General features: G+C 37.1%; 1 protein-coding gene across 1 annotated transcript; it reads left to right on the top strand.

Moving 5' to 3' along the window:
* The first annotated feature begins 5,100 nt into the window (after positions 1 to 5,100).
* On the top strand, positions 5,101 to 7,295 carry LOC137717028 (uncharacterized). The gene is made up of 3 exons (XM_068456347.2): positions 5,101 to 5,190; positions 6,007 to 6,224; positions 6,741 to 7,295. Exons 1-3 carry the CDS (start codon positions 5,101 to 5,103, stop codon positions 7,057 to 7,059), a joined length of 627 nt encoding a protein of 208 aa, XP_068312448.2. The 3' UTR covers positions 7,060 to 7,295.
* The last annotated feature ends 10,567 nt before the right edge of the window (positions 7,296 to 17,862 follow it).

Here is a 17,862-nt window from a genome sequence, read left to right as displayed (position 1 = left end):
TTGAAACGGGCCCAGCTATCTTCTTACTCTCATCTCTCATCCTCTTCCTTGGTAGGCCTCACAACTTCCTTGCATTTCCCATCAGCTTGGGTATCCTTCTCCATAGCAACCTTCCCTAGAGGAGGGGGCAGACATACTCCTCGTAGCTTCAATTAGCATGACATCCTCAGGGTGGTTTTCATCTAGGTCTACAATCACCTCCCAATTATGACCTTGATAATCCTTTGCTAATCTCTCTCGGCCAGCTCCACGAGTAACCTCTTTGAAAGTCCGATTGTCCCTTAAAGACCGACCACATTTCCCTTTAGTAACACTACTCCTCTTTTAGAATAGCACATGTGTCCAACCCTTCTAATCAAGCTCAGCTCGGTCAACAGACCCATGAATTGGATCCTTGGGGTCATCCTAAAAAAAAGTGTAGCTTAGGGGAAACCGATCATGATATCATTCTGAAACTCATATTTCCTAGCTGACACATCTGGGACATTGGCGAGGAACACTCTAGGTTCCTCCTCGAAGAGCCTATCAATGAGGAAAGAAGGTCTAGGGTCTTTAAACTCCTGAGGACATCTATGGAAATCCAACCTCATCCGCCTACAATAGTAACAGACTTCGAAAAGCTTCTCGTAGCTAACATAAATAAGATCATTGTCCTTATCATTAAGCACAAGTACTCTCGAAAGAGGGTAACGGATATCAACCTCCATCAGCACTCTCACAAATAGTCCATTTAAGCCATGCAAAGTAACTTCATCCACTTTAATCATTTTCCCAATCACTTTGACCAGATTCTCCACAATATCAGCCTCATGAAATTGGATAGCCAGCCTCGGAACCCTAACCCAAACTCTAATGGTGTGGATCCCATCTAGGTCACAGAAATTTGGAGTTCATTTTTCAATATGAAAAAGTTTCCCCTTAACATACCATGGTCTTCCCTCAAAAACCACATCAACATCCCTTTCATTCATAAACTCAATCATGTACCAGTTCCTTCCATAATGATCTAGGAAGAAGTTACCCTGAATTAGACCCTTCCATCTTATAGCAAGCTTTCCTTTGATGAGTGTCGCATCCACCACTTGCCCAAACATCTTCCCAACCAAGCAGTGACGCTCCATATGTTCAACATTTGTAGTAGAATACAAAAAAGTGGACATTCTGGTGAAACCTTTCTCAAGGGTGACAACACTTAAGAGGGGTTCCTAGGGGACTTTGAAGATGAAGTGAGAAGTTATAAGAGGTAGAAATTGAAGTGAGGGGTTTATTGCAGTAGCAACCCTTTATAAACAGGTTTAGCATAGAGGTAAAAGAGAAACTAAGTCTAGAAAAAAGCTTAGAAACTAGAAGAAACACAAGGCATGTAAACCAGTTAAGAAACCAAGACGCATGCATACAAGAAAAAGGTGAGTAGAATCGTCGATTGAGCTTCACCATATAACAGATAAAGCTTCCCCGTAAACTCAAACAGCGTAATCTAACAAGAAACACTAAATTAGTATAAACAACACTGAGCCTATTAAAAATAAACCCCTTGCATAAGCTAAAGGTTAGCCACTCATCATCAAAACGCACTTACCAATCACATACATTGAAATGCTGAGGGTTCAAAAAGGAATCCTCATTAAGCGTAATCCAGTTATCTATTAACCAAATTTGCAAACAATAATAATTACTTTCCTTTAGCATGGAGATTTGCCATACTTGCATTCTTGTCTCATGAACAACACTTCCTCTGGCTCTCCAGTTCACCAGATTGGTTGAAGGAAAGATGATCGTTTTCACACGGGACTCGAACTTTGGAATGCTTCGCTTTAACCTTTTCCCCTTCCATAAACGCTCATAGTTGCCTTGTTCAAATTTTCCTCTAAAACTTTCCCGTAATTGTTTCCAATTTAAAAATAGGCTAATAATTACTCTACAAGATATAGAATCAGCAAGAAATTGGATTAATTCGGTGAATAGCAGGCAAGGGGGCACAAACCCTAGGCCCCAAATCACCTCCCCCCAACATGAGGAGAGAAGGGGAACGATTTTTTTATTTTTTTTATTTTACTCCTTCCTTCTTTTTCTTGGTTGGTCCACTTAGGAATTGAGGTTTGCGTGGTACTTTTGTAAGAAAATCTTGATTATATTAGTAGATTGGACTCAGTGGAGAGTCCTTCATTTTTTATCCAAAGTTGGGGTTTTCCGACCAAAACTTCTTGCGTTATGTGTCTCTTAAACTTGTCCACATATCTTATTTACTTGCATATGTTTTATGCATCCTATGAATTGTTATTTGCTATGTGTTAGAGACTAAGCTTACACTGCATATTATGAACAATGAACTAAATTGTTGTTGACTAGGATAACTTGTAATGAACCAATTTTGATTCGTAGATTTGCGTTTAATCAACTGACAAATCTATACTTAGTTGGCTGGTGAGCTTGACTACTAAATTTAGCATACTTTAATTCATAATTGCTTTGTCATTGTTGTTTGCATAATGGACTGATATGTAAACATGTTCAAGTTTAGGAATTATTGTTGTGAGACTAATCTGGGCAGACTCTGATTAGTTGAACATATTGGTCATTTAGGATTTGTTCTTGCATCTCCACTTTATATCACTGACTAACTTGTAACTAGTTGACTGGCTCGTTTGACTAGTTTATTATGTAAAGTTAAAATTTTTATTTGCAGGATATTCTGCTTAGTACGCAATTTCATAGGTTATTTATGTTATATTTTTGTCCCTCTAAATATAATGCTCCCTTTAAATATTAGCTAATATTCAAGCACATGACTCCAAATATATTCCCCAAACCACTTAGTACTACAGTCTAGTAGTATTCATATTCACTTGTAAGTGGAGGTTTTAGATTTGATTCTCGCAAATGATGAATTTGAAATACATTATTACTAATCCATTGTAAGGCTTAACCCACTCTCATATCCTAGATAATATCGTTTGTTCAAAAAACTTTAACTCCCCAAATCCTATCCTAGCTATATGTATTAGGTATATTAAGGGCTAAATGGTTTCTACGAACTCATTAAACTTGAATAAGCCGTAAACTTTCTAATTATATCTTCATAATTAAGGGCTAACGGATTAGACTTAAGGCCTCATTGGACAAAATGGTTCTCGTGGTGATATGGTACTCGGAAGATAGCCCATGTGATAAAAAATTTTGAATTTAAACCCTTGTGGTGAAGTCCGTTAAGAATTAAACCCAAAATCAAAATTTCTGTAAGTTTCTTCTTCAAGGTTTTTCTTTTCTTTTCTTTTCTTCTTTTTTTTTTTTTTTTTTTTTTTTTTTTTTTTTTTTTTTGGGGTTTTTTTTGTTTTTGTTTTTGGTCAGAAGAGAAATATCTAGTTTCATAGATATGCAGCAAGCTCCTTTTGCCAATGGATCCAACTTTAAATCTTCTTTGCTTCATTACTTTTACAAGCTTGATTATTATTGTAATAAGCCCCATAGCTGAACAACTAGCACGCTTGCTTTCAGTTAGTTTTGATATCAAATTATCATGAGTGAATATTCAGTTGCAACTAGAAAAGCTTCGGCCATTAGGTACTTACTTTCATCGCTCTGCGCTCCTTCGCAAAAGATTGTTGCACTTTATCCTTCAAGTAGTCAATCTTTTGTGAGAAGTAAAACTCAGGTGCACAGGATTTAGTCGAAAATTTCTTGCAGAAAGGTACCCACTTTCTTGCAAATTCAGATGTCTTGGCAAGATATTCGAAGGTAAGCATGGCAGCACCATCGTCAGATACATAGCAGGAAACTTTATCCACGGGGCAGTCTAAAGCAAGGATGAAGCCAAGAAGATTTTATGCTGGATCCCTTGGCAACGGGAGCTTGCTGCATATCTATGAAACTAGATATTTTTCTTCTGGGAAAAAGGAAAAAAAAAAACTTAACGGAGAAATTAATGGAAATTTTGATTTGTGCTTTATTCCTAACGAACTTTACCACATGGGTTTAAATCCGAATTTTTTTACCAGATGAACTTTCTTTCGAGTATCATATCACCATGAGGACCATTAATCCAATTAGGCCTAAATTTAATTCACATATTTAAACATTAAACCGTCCTAATTAACTATATGTGTTTGATCAACAAAATGATTTTAAAATTTGAACTTAAGTTCTCCTCCAATACAGTAGAGACTGCATGTAACTAAAATATTAAGACATAATTAAATTGATCATCTTTTTTTGCCAAACGATATTATCGTGGGTGGGCGAATGGACTAAGTCTCACATCACCATGAGAACCATTTATCCAATTAGGCCTAAATTTAATTCACATATTTAAATATTAAACCATCCTAATTATCTATATGCGTTTGATAAACAAAATGATTATAAAATTTGAACTTAAGTTCTCCTCCAACACCGTAGAGATTGCATGTAACTAAAATTTTAAGACATAATTAAATTGATCATCTTTTTTTACCAAATAATATTATCTACACTAAAAGAGTGGAGGAATAGACTAAGGCTCACAATGGGCTAGCAACAATGTTGTTCAAATTCGCCTTTGGTGAAAATCGAACCTAAGACCTTTCACTTATAAGTGAAGAGAAATATAACTAGACCATAGTACTGAGTGACCACTAAATTGATCCTTTTTGAAAACTCGTGTTGTCGATTCTATTTAAACACTAAAATTCATCAAACTTCACCCACTATTCATTTTTAAACTATAGTGCACATGCATGATTATTTTTCCCCACTATGGTAAAACGTCATCTGCATTTAATTAAATTAGTGGTTTTCATAAAAGAAATACTAATTTTAAGCCTAATCCAAAACCTCAATCAGGATGGAATTCTATTTACAATTGAAATGTTATAACATTCCTTTAAGAACACTACTTCTTTACTCTAATATAAAAGCTAAAAGAACCATAAATTACATAAAAACTGATTCAACTCTCAAATCACAGGCGTGAAAGATAGTAAGTGCTTTTGTTTTTGTACGTATTGGAATTATTAGTCAGATCAAATGGCTTTTTATTCAGTTAGTCATATTAATTTGGTTAATGCAGGGATTAATTAACTCCATACATATAAAGCTTGGCGACCAAGTTTAAAGCTTGGATCGATGGCAGTGACTATGATAAAGATGGGTTTGATTGTTGCAGTTTTGGGTATAGTGTCGTTTGCATTCGGAATTGCTGCTGAAATCCATAAGGTACCGCAATCTCATCATGTTTTTACTTTATTTTAAAAAATAAGTTTTGCGATTTGTCCAATATTAAATAGAAATAAACTTATTTTCGTTTTATGCAATGTTATTGTTGAATATAGGTTACAAATCGGATAATTAAGAAAATAAAATCTAACATATAGCAGTATGTGGTTAAAATAAAACCTTATCGGTGTGTTAGAAATGAAGCAATGACTGTTCCTTGAATAATTGTGCTTTTAAAACCCTAACTACATACGAAAAACCTTGGGGTATCACACCAAGTGACTCCATTTAATCACCAATAAACTTTTCGACAGAACCCAAAGTTAAATTACTGAACTCTTTGACCATTTTTGGGACCCATTTTTTTGCTTTATGAATGTTAAATTTAGAGATCGTTTGGTAACTATTTCATTTTAACAAAAAATAAAACCTAAAAACCAAAAACTACCTCTTAACATCAACTACATAATAATATAACTTTTTTTTGTCAACCAAAAATCAATAAAATTACAATTATAACCTTTAATGCATCACTACCCTCTAAATTCAATCTCTCTTCCTTTTTCTCACTCCTTAACTATCAACCCTTTTTTTTCGGATGTGCTAACCCGTTAAAAACAAATAAATCCTCCCATAAAAAGAGTTAAAAACAGTATTTAAAAAATAAAAATAAAAATTATATTCCTCACACATAGTGTAGTGGCCTTTGCTAGTTTTATTTAAGAAAGATACCAAATAATTAAGAAATTTTAACGAAGTTTCTGCTCTTTGTTTTTTCTTTTAAATTCTTATCAAACACCTTTTGAGGTTTTGTAGCCTGCAGCTGGTATCCCCATAATGGGCCGGAACGGCGTAGTGATGTGCAAGTACCCGTCTGATTCCACGGTTGTCTATGGGTATCTGTCCTTTGCATTTCTGGTAGCATCTTCCTTGACTGGATTCCTCTCTGTATTTTACCCCTACAAAGGCAAATCAGTTCCATCCAGTGCTTTTCTCCAAAGCACTTTACTTGTTACTTTCTTCAACAGCACTCTGTAAGTCATTCACCACTCTCTTTATCTTTTACGTCACTAGAAGGGCTTTAGGAAGGCCAAAGTATAATTCTAGTGCTTGTAGATGTGGTGAAGTGTTACTTTAGTCACTTTTTTTCGACAACGCGAGAGTCATATATGTGAGGATAAACTCGGCTTTTTGGAGGAGTAAAAACATCTCGCATGCCTCTCATGTTATTTTTGTCAAAAAGTGTTTAATTAATTGATTTTAAATTGTAACATTCAGTAAATTACATTGGATAAATTGTGACCATTGAACTATTAGGACTCATAGTGAAATTTTTACAAGCTGCATAAATGAAAAATCATAATTTGAATTGTAAAAATACTAAAGAGTGCTTTCAAATAATCAAAGAGTGTAGCATCTGACGTAAACTCTAATAAAACGTGATTTCTAAATAAATAAGTACTTTACGCGCTTTTAAATAAGCACGTAATACATGCCTTTTATTTTCGTCGAATTTGAGCATGTGATCGTTATATCATATATGAACACAGGGGTGCAATCGGATTAGCAGCAGCATTATTGTTATGGCCAACGATTTCTGGGCAGCAGCACCACAACAACAACATGTATCAAAATCTCAGCAGCGCAAGTGGTTGCCCTACAGCCAAAACTGGTGTTCTTGGCGGAGGAGCTTTTTTATCTCTCAATTCGTCCCTACTGTGGTTGGTTTGCCTCATGCTGGCTAGCAATGCAAGATACGACTTTTTGGATGATTTGAGTGGAGAATCTAAAGCTAAGGAAGCTACCACTTCTGGGTATATGGCAGCGCTTGAAAAAGGACTGGATAACATTTTTGACGGCGTGGAGTAACATACACGTAGCGTACTTGCGTATATAGTACATACGTACCTTCAAGACGGTGATCTCAAGAACTTTTCTGCATATTGAAAACGTTTCCAGACAGTGGTCTCAAGAACTTTTATGGTTGTTTTCTTTAGTAGTTAGTTTTTTTATTTTTTTTCTCTAAGCTTTTTATATTTCAATATTTCTTGATTTCGTGGTTTATTCTTTATACTAAATATAGGGCAAGTTACTCCTTCTCCTTCCGTGCATGCATGAAACTCTATCACTGGAGATGGATATCCAAATCGGTAACAGCCAATTACACTATGTGATAAACATCTATTAGACATGTGATGAATTTTTTTGAAAAATGTGGTGAACATCTATTAGATAAGAGTCAACATGATCACGGGTGGTATACTGGGAGTCTAGCGCCTAGATGGCAGGCAGAGCCTAATATTGAGGTCTACATAGGTACGAGGCGGAGCCTAAATTTATTATAATATTGTATAAAGAAGTAGCTACTTATACTTAAAAAAATACATAATTTGCAAATAGAATAACTTATAGATAATAAAGTATTAGAATAAAGTGAAAACATGGGAACAAAAATCCAATGTGTGTTAATCTAAGTAGTCAACAAGTCTCTTACAATTTATAGAAAAAATAAAATGCAAATTGAGAGCCATGATATAGGCAAGTCTAGGTCAGTAAGGAGGGTCTATACGGTCTAGAGGGCGCTTAAGCAGGCCTAAGCAGGTCTGGGTCAGTAAGTGCCCAGCCACCTAGTGCCTATGCGATACTAGGTGGAGAGTTTTAGAATAGTGAACAGGACTATATCTTGGTAGTTGAGCGTGTAGTTGTAGATTTGATCTTATTTTCTTCAGTAGCAAGCAATTGTCCATGTTGAACATGCAATTCTCTCAAATTCAAAATGGTTAATCTAATTTTTTTTTTTTTTTAGGAAATAAAAATGGATAAATATAAACTTTCCTCTTTAATCAATTAATTAGTTTCATCAGCCTTTCTATTTCTTCCTTGTTGCAGTCATACTTAGAATAGGAATGTGTGTGTAAATCCTAATGTATCTAGAGATATCTTGGAATATTCTCTTTAGTAGATATTATCCTATTAGAGTTGTGATTCTATTAGGGTGAGGATTTAACCTATCCTACTACTATAAATAAAAGGCATAACTGGGTGAAATACTACACATCTCATAATTAAATCTCTCTCTTCTCTCTCTCTCTTGCCGCCGGCCTCCCCCTTTCTATTCCTTTAAAATAGTTTAGTCAATTAGGCCTACAACATGTTATCAGCACACTCTTGTCAGAAGCTAAGGAACTGAAGGATCGTAGGAGGAGGCTTTCTTCTACAAAATGCAAAGGCCTTGATTTTTTTTTTTGCCAATCAAGTACGCTTAAAATAAAGTAAGATATTTGAAACGTCCATGAAGCATGAAAACATTCCCCATGATGCATGAAGCCCCTATGTTTATATTTTCCTTCCAATATATATATATATTGTATATGATTCATATATTTGTCAATATATGTGTTTCATGCATTACGCAATTATTATTTTGCTATGTGAAATTTGTGAGTCAAAGCATATAAATAAATTAGAAGCAATTTAGGGTTTTTCAAGCCCTAGTGATGTCGAAAAAAAGATTGGGAAATATGCGGCATGGCTGCGGCTCGCCGCCGCTGACACGACCGCCAACCACTGCAGCTGGCCCACAGCCCAGCCATATGGAGCACACTATCAGAATGACGTCGTTGTGACGTATGGACTATAGCATCAGCCTTTTGGGCTTTGTTACGCATACATAGACACCAGGCTTCGGCCTCGTAAGGGTTACCATGGGCCTGCAACCCCTCCAAGCCCAAAACCAACAACTTTTGAGTTTTTGGGCTTTGTCCTAAGTCTCTGGCCCAAACCTGCAGCAAGCCCGTATCGCTTGCTAGGCTTTGCCTAAGTTTAGGCCCACTTGCCCGCAACTTATACTACTTGGCTTGACTTGCCCCGACCAAAAAAACAAGGAGCCAGCCTAGGCTAGGCCTTCCCTGCAACCCGCAAGCCAGATTTAGGCTAGGCTTAACCCATGCCTTGTTTTTGGCCTAAACCAGCAACTTTTGCTGCTGGGCTCACCCAAACCACACGGCCCAAAGGCATGCAGCCCTTCCACGACCCAATGGTTGTAGCCGTGCTGCAGTGCTCATCCCCACATTGCAGCCAACCTACTTTTTCCTTGGCCGTGTTATTTTTTTAACCCAATTCCAATTTTTGGCATCCCCGCGTTATAAATCATGGACAAATATATTTTGTTTGGGTACTTTGGTTTATGCTAATTAATTCTAATTTAATTATCACTTGGTTTATCGCCAACAAAAGCTAATATGACCCGTTTGTAGTATTTTGCTTCCACAATCAACCCTGTTTGGTTTCGATCTATTAAATTAATTAAAAGTGACCAACAGTCCATTAATCTGATAATTAATCCAAAATTATTGACCTGATGATCACTTTTGGACATTAATGATTCAATAATTTATTTTTATATTTTGAATCGTTGACATCTTTTCATTGCCCTGAAGCTTTCACACTTGAGTTCCCGAAGTAACTCAAATCCACTACACTTCAATCAACATATTGCATTTTGTGTTCTTGCAGGAACCTCTCCTTTATGAACTAATTGTTCATAAAACTAAATTGAACGTGTAACTTCATATTTAGTGCATATGAATCCCAAAGTTTTCATTCAAAACTTACCACATGAAACATGTAGGTTTCATGTTTAAATTAAACCAATACATGTCTATAGAACCCTAATGTTCAATGATGTATGTCTATGGCTTTCCATATAACTAACTAGGGCTGGAAAAAAATCCCAAAAATCCCAAACCAAACCGAAAAAATCCCGATCCCAAACCAAAAAAATCCCAAACCAAAAATCCCGAAATTTTCGGTATGTCATCCCGAACCAAACCGAAATTTTCGGTATGGGATTCGGTATTGCATCTCCATTTTTTCGGTATTCCCATACCGAATAGAATTAAATATTATATATATATATATATATTATTTTTTAATATATCAAGGAAACAAGGAAACAAAGGAGCAAAGACCATTATGCATGCATGAACATATCAGTATATATATATTATATATATACACGGACAAGGTGGGTACAGGGCATGCAATTAGTTGAGCTCAAATTTTTTTCTTTTGTTTTTGAGTACACAATATGGTTGTTCTTTCAGACATGGGCGCCGCCAAAATTTTCATTTAATTACAACTATGTGGAGGAGGAATCAAAGTTGGAATGTGGGGTGAGATAGCATTAGATTTTTTGATATGATATGCTCGTTCTATCAAATTATTGGCATTAATCAGTATATATTATCATAATTATTGGATATGATTTGTTTGTTCAACTGGCATGGCTTTTGGCATTTTTCCAATCATTCATCTCTTAGTAAAACTGTATACGTGTTTCGTTTTCTGCATAATATGTCAAATTTTAGCCCAAAAACATAATATGTCAAATTTTAGTCCAAAAGCCCAAAAGCATTTCGGGATTCCCGATTTGTCCCGAAATCCCGAAATTATTTCGGGATTCCCGAAAATTGGGATTCCCGAAAATTTGGTTTGGGATTGGTATTGAATTTGGGATTCCCAAAAATTTCGGTTTGGGAATCGGGACAAGGGTTTCGGTATGGGATCCCATACCGAACCACCCCTATAACTAACCATGTTTTTGTACCCTCTGTTTTAGGGACATGTCAAACTTGAACAAGCTCGATTTCACCGCTATGGAAGTATCTGGAAGAAACTACCTGAAGTGGGTTCAAGGCGTGAAGCTTCATCCTACTACAAAGGGTATTAAAGCCATCATTGAGGAACCTATCGACGATGAACCCGTCGTCGAAGTTGAGAAAGCTACTACAATGATCTTTATTCGAAAACACATCCATGATGCACTGCAAATCGAGTACCTCGCTGAGGAGGATCCATGCACCATCTGGCTTGCTATGGCCAATGGTTTCGATCACCAGAAAGACATTTACTTGCCTAAAACAAGACATGACTAGCAACATTTATGCTTCCAAGACTTTAAGTCTGTGAATGAATACAACTATGAAGTTTGTAGAATCTGATCAGTGCTTAAGTTCTGTAAAGTGGACTTAAAAAACAAGGATCACCTGGAGAAGACCTATTCAACCTTCAATGCCACCAATATTGTCCTGCAGCAACAATATCGGGCACAAAAGTTCACCAAATTTTCGAATTTGATCTCTGTTTTACTTTTCACTGAAAAACAGAACTAGCTTTTGATGAAGAATCATCAAGCTCGACTTACTGGCTTGAACACTCCGCCTGAAGCGCATGCGACTAATTCTAGCAGCCATAAATGACGAAAGAATCATCATGGCCGTGGTAATGGGCAACAAACCCACCCACGGGTCCAAGGTCCACAGAACCAAGGCCTACCCAAGGGAGGAAATTTGACCCATAAGTGCCAAACCCTTGCCCCTAAGGCCCCAAACTTCAAGAACAAGGGAAAAACTACAGTTCAATTAGCTTTCACTGAACTGGACATGTGCTACCACTGTGGATCAAATGATTATTGGTCACGCGTATGCCAAGCTACCCCCGAGGCCATTGCCAATTATGATTCCTGTCATGAGTCTAACTTTGCCTATGTGGAACATCCCGAAGATGCTACTACATCCATAAAGATATCAGATTTTTAGGAGGCATATGCTCATATGGAAGAATAAAGTTTTATTTTTAGGGTGTTTTTACCCCTAGTAGCCGAATCCACTAGGAGTGGCTGAACCCTCCCCCCCCCCCCCCCCCAACCCCTTATTTTTTTAGGTTTATGGTTTAGTTTTTGGACAATTTTTCTAAGTCTTTAGAATCATTTGTTTGATTTTTGGTTTGTTTTGAATTATGGATAATTATTTTATGGATATTATTTCTCGATTGATTAATAGAATGAATGAAATTATATTTATGCATGTGACCAATTCAATTAATTTATTCCTAGGTAAGATTAGTGGGGAAGTTAATTGTCTGGCTGATAGTGCTACCACGCACACTATAGTGCGTGAGCGACACTATTTTACTAACTTCATACCTAAAAATGCACCTCTGACAACTTTCTCAAGCCCATCTAACCTAATAGAAGGATACAGAAAGGCCCATATAATGTTGTCCAATGATAGTGTCTTAACCATTAAGAGGCTTTCTATTTTCCACGTTTCGGAAGAACGCTGTTGAGCTTTAGAGATATTCGAGATAATTAATATCATGTTGAAACCACTGAAGAGAATGGTTCTGAATTTCTTTATCACTTCTCACGAGTATGGCCAGAAACATATTCACGAGAAGCTGGAACGTCTCCCGAGTAGGTTGTACATTACAACCATTCGCGGCAAAGAGGCCCACCATGTGGCTGGCCCTGTGCTTGGGTTCCAGAACATTTGCTACTTTGGCCTGACAGTATGGGACATCCCGAATCTAACATGATGCGCCGTATCTTCAAATCATCACATGGGCATCATTTACCTCTATACGTTATATTCCCTCCTTGCAAAGCTTGTTCTTTGGGGAAGTTGAATACTCAACCCTCAATTACAAAGATTATTCACAACCATCTTAAGTTTCTTTAGAAGATTCAAAGGGATATTTGTAGACCTATCCAACCAACATGGGGACCATTTAGATACTTTATGGTGTTGGTTGATGCATTGACACGTTGGTCATATGTCTGTTTATTGTTCACACGTAACGCTGCATTTATGAAACTCCTAGCATAAATTATTAAGCTTAGGGCTCACCACCCAGATTATCCGATTAAGTCGATTTGACTGGATAATACTGGAGAGTTTATGTCACAGACTTTTGATGATTATTGCATGTCTGTTAGGATTGATGTTGATCATCATGTACCCTATGTTCAAACCCAAAATGGCCTGGTAAAAGCTTTCATAAAACGCCTTCAATTGATAGCTCAGACTTTGGTTTACATGTGTTTGGGTGCGCATTTTATGTGCCAATAGTGCCGCCACTACGTACCAAAATGGGTCCTCAAAGAAGAATGGGAATTTATGTCGATTATGATTTGCCATCAATTATTCGCTACTTAGAGCCCTTGATAAAATATCTCTTTACCGCACGTTTTGCAGTTTATCACTTCGATGAGATAGTCTTCCCGTCGTTAGAGGGAGATAAGAACGTTAACATTCCTGTAGAACGCCGCGAATTATTATGGTATGCTTTTACTATGTATTATTTAGATCCTTGCACTACTCAGTCTAAAACTGAAGTGCGTCGTATTCTAGATCTTCAGAGCATTGCTCAAAGCATGCCAAATGCTTTTACTGATCTAGTAAATGTGACAAGGTCACATATACCTGCAAGGATCGACGTACTTTAGGTACGTCGTAACATCATCTTGGAAAGCCGAATGGTCTCCAAAGGTAGGACAGCCGCACTTCCTATGCGACATTGTACATTAATGACTAGCCAATCATCTGCTCTCACCTTGAAGTGTGGCAGACCTCCTGGTTCAAAGGATTCACACCCTCGAAAGAGGAAAATGACACAAACTAGTGACCCTAATCTGAATCCGACCATCACTTACTTATCTATTCCAACGTATGAAGTTATTCTAGATTACGGTGATGTATTAGATGAATGAACTGGCATCCTGATAATTTACATAATATTATATAAGGTTTGGAATCGGAATGAGAGGATCGTCGCCGATGCATTTACGTACACAGTAGCTACTGACATCATGCTTAACAATGACATTAAACCACGTTCTGTTGATGAATATCGACGTAGAATAGATTGGTCAAATTGGAAACAAGTAATCCAGGTGGAACTCGATTCGCTTGTGAAACGTAAGGTGTTTGGGTCTGTAGCTTCTACTCCACCATATATGAAGCCCATGGGCTACAAGTAGGTTTTTGTGAAGAAGCATAATGAAAAGAATGAAATAGTGCGATACGAAGCATGCCTCATAGCCCAAGGTTTCTCTCAACACCCTAGGATTGATTATGAGGAGACGTATTCCCCCGTAATGGAACGTTCCGTTACCTTATCAGTTTGGAAGTTTCCGAAAAACTAAATATGCAGCTTATGGACATGGTAATTGCATCTCTCTATGGGGATCTAGATACGGAAATCTACATGAAAGTTTCAAAAGGATTTCCATTGACTGGTTCAAATAGTTCTAGACCATGCAACACTCTCTCGATTAGATTGAGGAAATCACTCTATGGATTGAAACAACCCAAGTGGATGTGGTATAACCGTCTGAGTGAATATTTGACAAGTTAGGGTTATGTGAACAATGAACTATGCTCATAAGTGTTATTCCAGATTAGTGATCGTTGTGGTTTATGTCGACGACATGAACCTCATCGGAATTCCCGCAGAGCTTGAGGAAATTGTTGTTCACTTGAAATCGAAATTTGAGATGAAAAATCTTAGGAAAACTCGATATTGTCTCAGCCTGGAGATCGAGCATTGTTCGGATAAAATCATAGTACATTAATTGAACTACAACCAAAAGGTGTTGTGACGTTTTAATGGGGATAAAGTGAAGCCTTCAATTACTCTTATAGTCATTCGGACTCTAGATGCTAAACGAGATCTCATCTGTCCCAATAAGGATGAGGAAGAGATTTTGAAGCCTAAAGTTCCATAATTAAGTACAATTGGTGCTTTATTGTACTTAGCTCAATGCACTAGACCCGACATCTCCTTTGTTGTTAATCTTTTAGTTAGATATAACAATGTGCCTACACACAGACACTGAAATGGTGTTAAAGACATTTTCTGCTACCTCAAGGGTACAACGGATTTAAACTTGTTTTACACCCATAATTCCTCAAGAGGAGTCGCCTCCCCCCTCGGTCATCAGGTTGAGTCCCCTCTTGTTGGTTACGCAGATGCTGGATATCTGTCTGACCCACATGGACACATTCTCAAACGGGCTATGTCTTTACCATTGGAAACACCGCTATATCTTGGAGGTCTACTAAGCAAAAGTTAGTTACGACTTTTTCAAACCATGTTGAGATTCTCACCTTGCATGAAGCCTCGCGTGAGTGTTTTTGGTTAAGAGTAGTCAAGGAACATATTTGATGCATTAGTGGTCTTACTTCTATCGTTGACCTTCCTACGACGATCTTTGAAGACAACGTAGTATATATCGAGCAGTTAAAGAATGGATACATCAAGGGAGACAACACAAGACACATAGCGCCAAAGTTCTTTTACTCTCACTAGCAACAACAGCATCAGAACATTGAAGTCAAGAAAATCTGTTCACAGGACAACCTGGCCGATCTTTTCACCAAGTCATTGCCCAAGTCTACTTTTAAGAAGCTCATCCAAGGAATCAGTATGCGTAAATTATCTGAGTTGAATTGATTCTAGTTCTCTTATTTGGAAGTTATGTCTAGCTCATGGGGGAGTATCTAGAAGCATACTCACTTGATCTTAATGTACTCCTTTTCCTACGATTAGGAGCATTTTTCCCATTGGGTTTTTGCTACCTAATGAGATTTTGAGGCACCCACTCTAAGATGATCATACTCTGTTGAGTTCACTATTTTCATCCTTTATGACATTTGTTTTAGTCTATGCATACTTCTCAGTTTTACCATAGCAAGATTTTGTGAGTTTTACTACCAATGCATACTTTCTTTAAATTTGAGACTTGCATTCGCCCGTTGTGCTGACGACTTCATCAACTGTTCTACCTCAACTACTGAAGATTTGATGCAAAGTTTTGTTTGAGTATTTACACACTCAAAGGGGAGTGTTGCAGTCATATTTAAAATAGAAATGTGATTGTGTAAATCCTTGTGTATCTAGGGATATCTTGAAATATTTTTTTTAGTAGATATTGTCCTATTAGAGTTGTGATCCTATTAGGGTAAAGATTTAACATATCATACTGCTATAAATAAAGGCACAATGGGGTGAAATACAACACACCTCACAATGAACTCTTTCTCTTCTCTCTCTCTCTCTTGCCGCTAGCATCCCCATCTCTATTCCCTTAGAATAGTTTGATCAATTAGGCTTGCAACATTCCTTTCTTAGTTTATTTGTTATCAAATAAAAATGGTGAAGCTTTCGATATCCCTATAATGTTCTCACTTTAATAGAGAAGAATAATGAACTATCGAGACAAAATAGTATGGGTAAATTACATTTTACCCCCTCATGTTTTAGTGCAACTGTAATCTCATACAACATCTTTAAAACATTTTAGTCACATATGTTGACTTATCATTTAATTACAATCTCATACATCCGTTAGTCAAACCGTTAATTTGATCGTTAAATGCTGATGTGGAAAATATAAAATCTATATATTTTTATGACTTGGCAAATAAAAACAATTAAACATCACAAATCCATTAAAAAAAACTAAATTAAACAAAATAACCCCATTTATCTTTCTCACTCATTTCTCTCTCTAAAAATCTCCAACCCCAAACTCAATGCCTACAACCACTTTTCATCTTATTTTCTGATGACCCGACGTACCCAGATGACTCAGACGGCGACTCTACCCCTGTTCCCCATCAATGTCAAACCACCACGACCCAACGTTCCTCATGGAACAAAGCCTAAGTTTCTGCTTGGTGATTTTCAAACCCCAAGCCCTTGAATTGAAAAGCCCTGTCTCGAACCCTACTTTCCACGGCAAAGTCGACAACATCTTCCTCCCCTTTCTCTCCTTAACCACTCCGACCAAAGCCCATTTATCTTTGCCAGAAACTAAAATCGCAGAGCTAACCAATTCAGAGACCCCAAATTTGACGTAGCATTGAGATCTAAGCCATTGGGGAGAAGGAAATCCTCGGCCATCCGCACTCGCTTCCCTCTTCGTTTATCCCTCATCCCTTTCACCACCAGAATCACAACCTCTTTCATTTTTTTCTACAAAATCGCAACCCTAAACACTTTGCAGAGAATAAGACTATGCATTTCTTTTGAATTATTGATTTTCTTCCTTTCTTGGCTCATGATTTCGTGCTCTTGGACCCCTGGTCTTCTTTGAGCGTCTATAGCCATTTGGCCATTGGTAGTGACGGTGGGCGGTGATGCAGTGAGGTCACCTGAGCAACTTCAACAACGTAGGCAGATCAACCACATCCCAAAAAATCCTGAAAGCCTGAAATCTGGAGGTAGCGGTGGGTGAAGAAGTGGTGCAACAGTGTCATTATGCAAGCAAAATTGGGTGAGGTGGAGAGGAGAGTAAGGGGTGGGCGAAGACCAACAGAAGAAGAGAGAGAGAGTAAGGAACTGGTGGGTTGGAGAAGAAGGAGAGAGCCCTTCTATAATTAAAAATTATTTTATTAATTTTTAATCCACGTGTCACATGTATATGGGCCCCATGAGATCCACATAAGCAGATGACTGAAAATCTAACAGAAATTGAGACGGTTGTACGAAATTGAAATGAAATAATAGTAAAGTTATGAAATTGAAATGTTTTAAAGATGTTGTAAGAAGTTGTAATTGCACTCAAACTTGAGGGTGCAAAATGTAATTTACCCAAATAGTAATTTTACATGTTTTAAATGTTAATTAATCTTCCTCTGTTTTTGAAGTTTTTATAAAAAAAAATAAAAAAAATGTAATTAGATCTAAAACAAAAATAAAACTTAACTTTTAAATTACAAAAAAAGACCAATTGTCACACGTGTACATATGTATAAGAAGGCTAGTGGTACATAACGTAAAAGGGTCAAATGTGTGATGCTAAAAAGCAGGAGGAAGCAATGCAAA

This window comes from Pyrus communis, chromosome 8 (assembly GCF_041283825.1).
Source record: "Pyrus communis isolate YQ-2024b chromosome 8, ASM4128382v1, whole genome shotgun sequence".
Classification (NCBI taxonomy): Eukaryota; Viridiplantae; Streptophyta; class Magnoliopsida; order Rosales; family Rosaceae; genus Pyrus; species Pyrus communis.
This window is presented reverse-complemented; position numbering and strand designations above follow the sequence as displayed.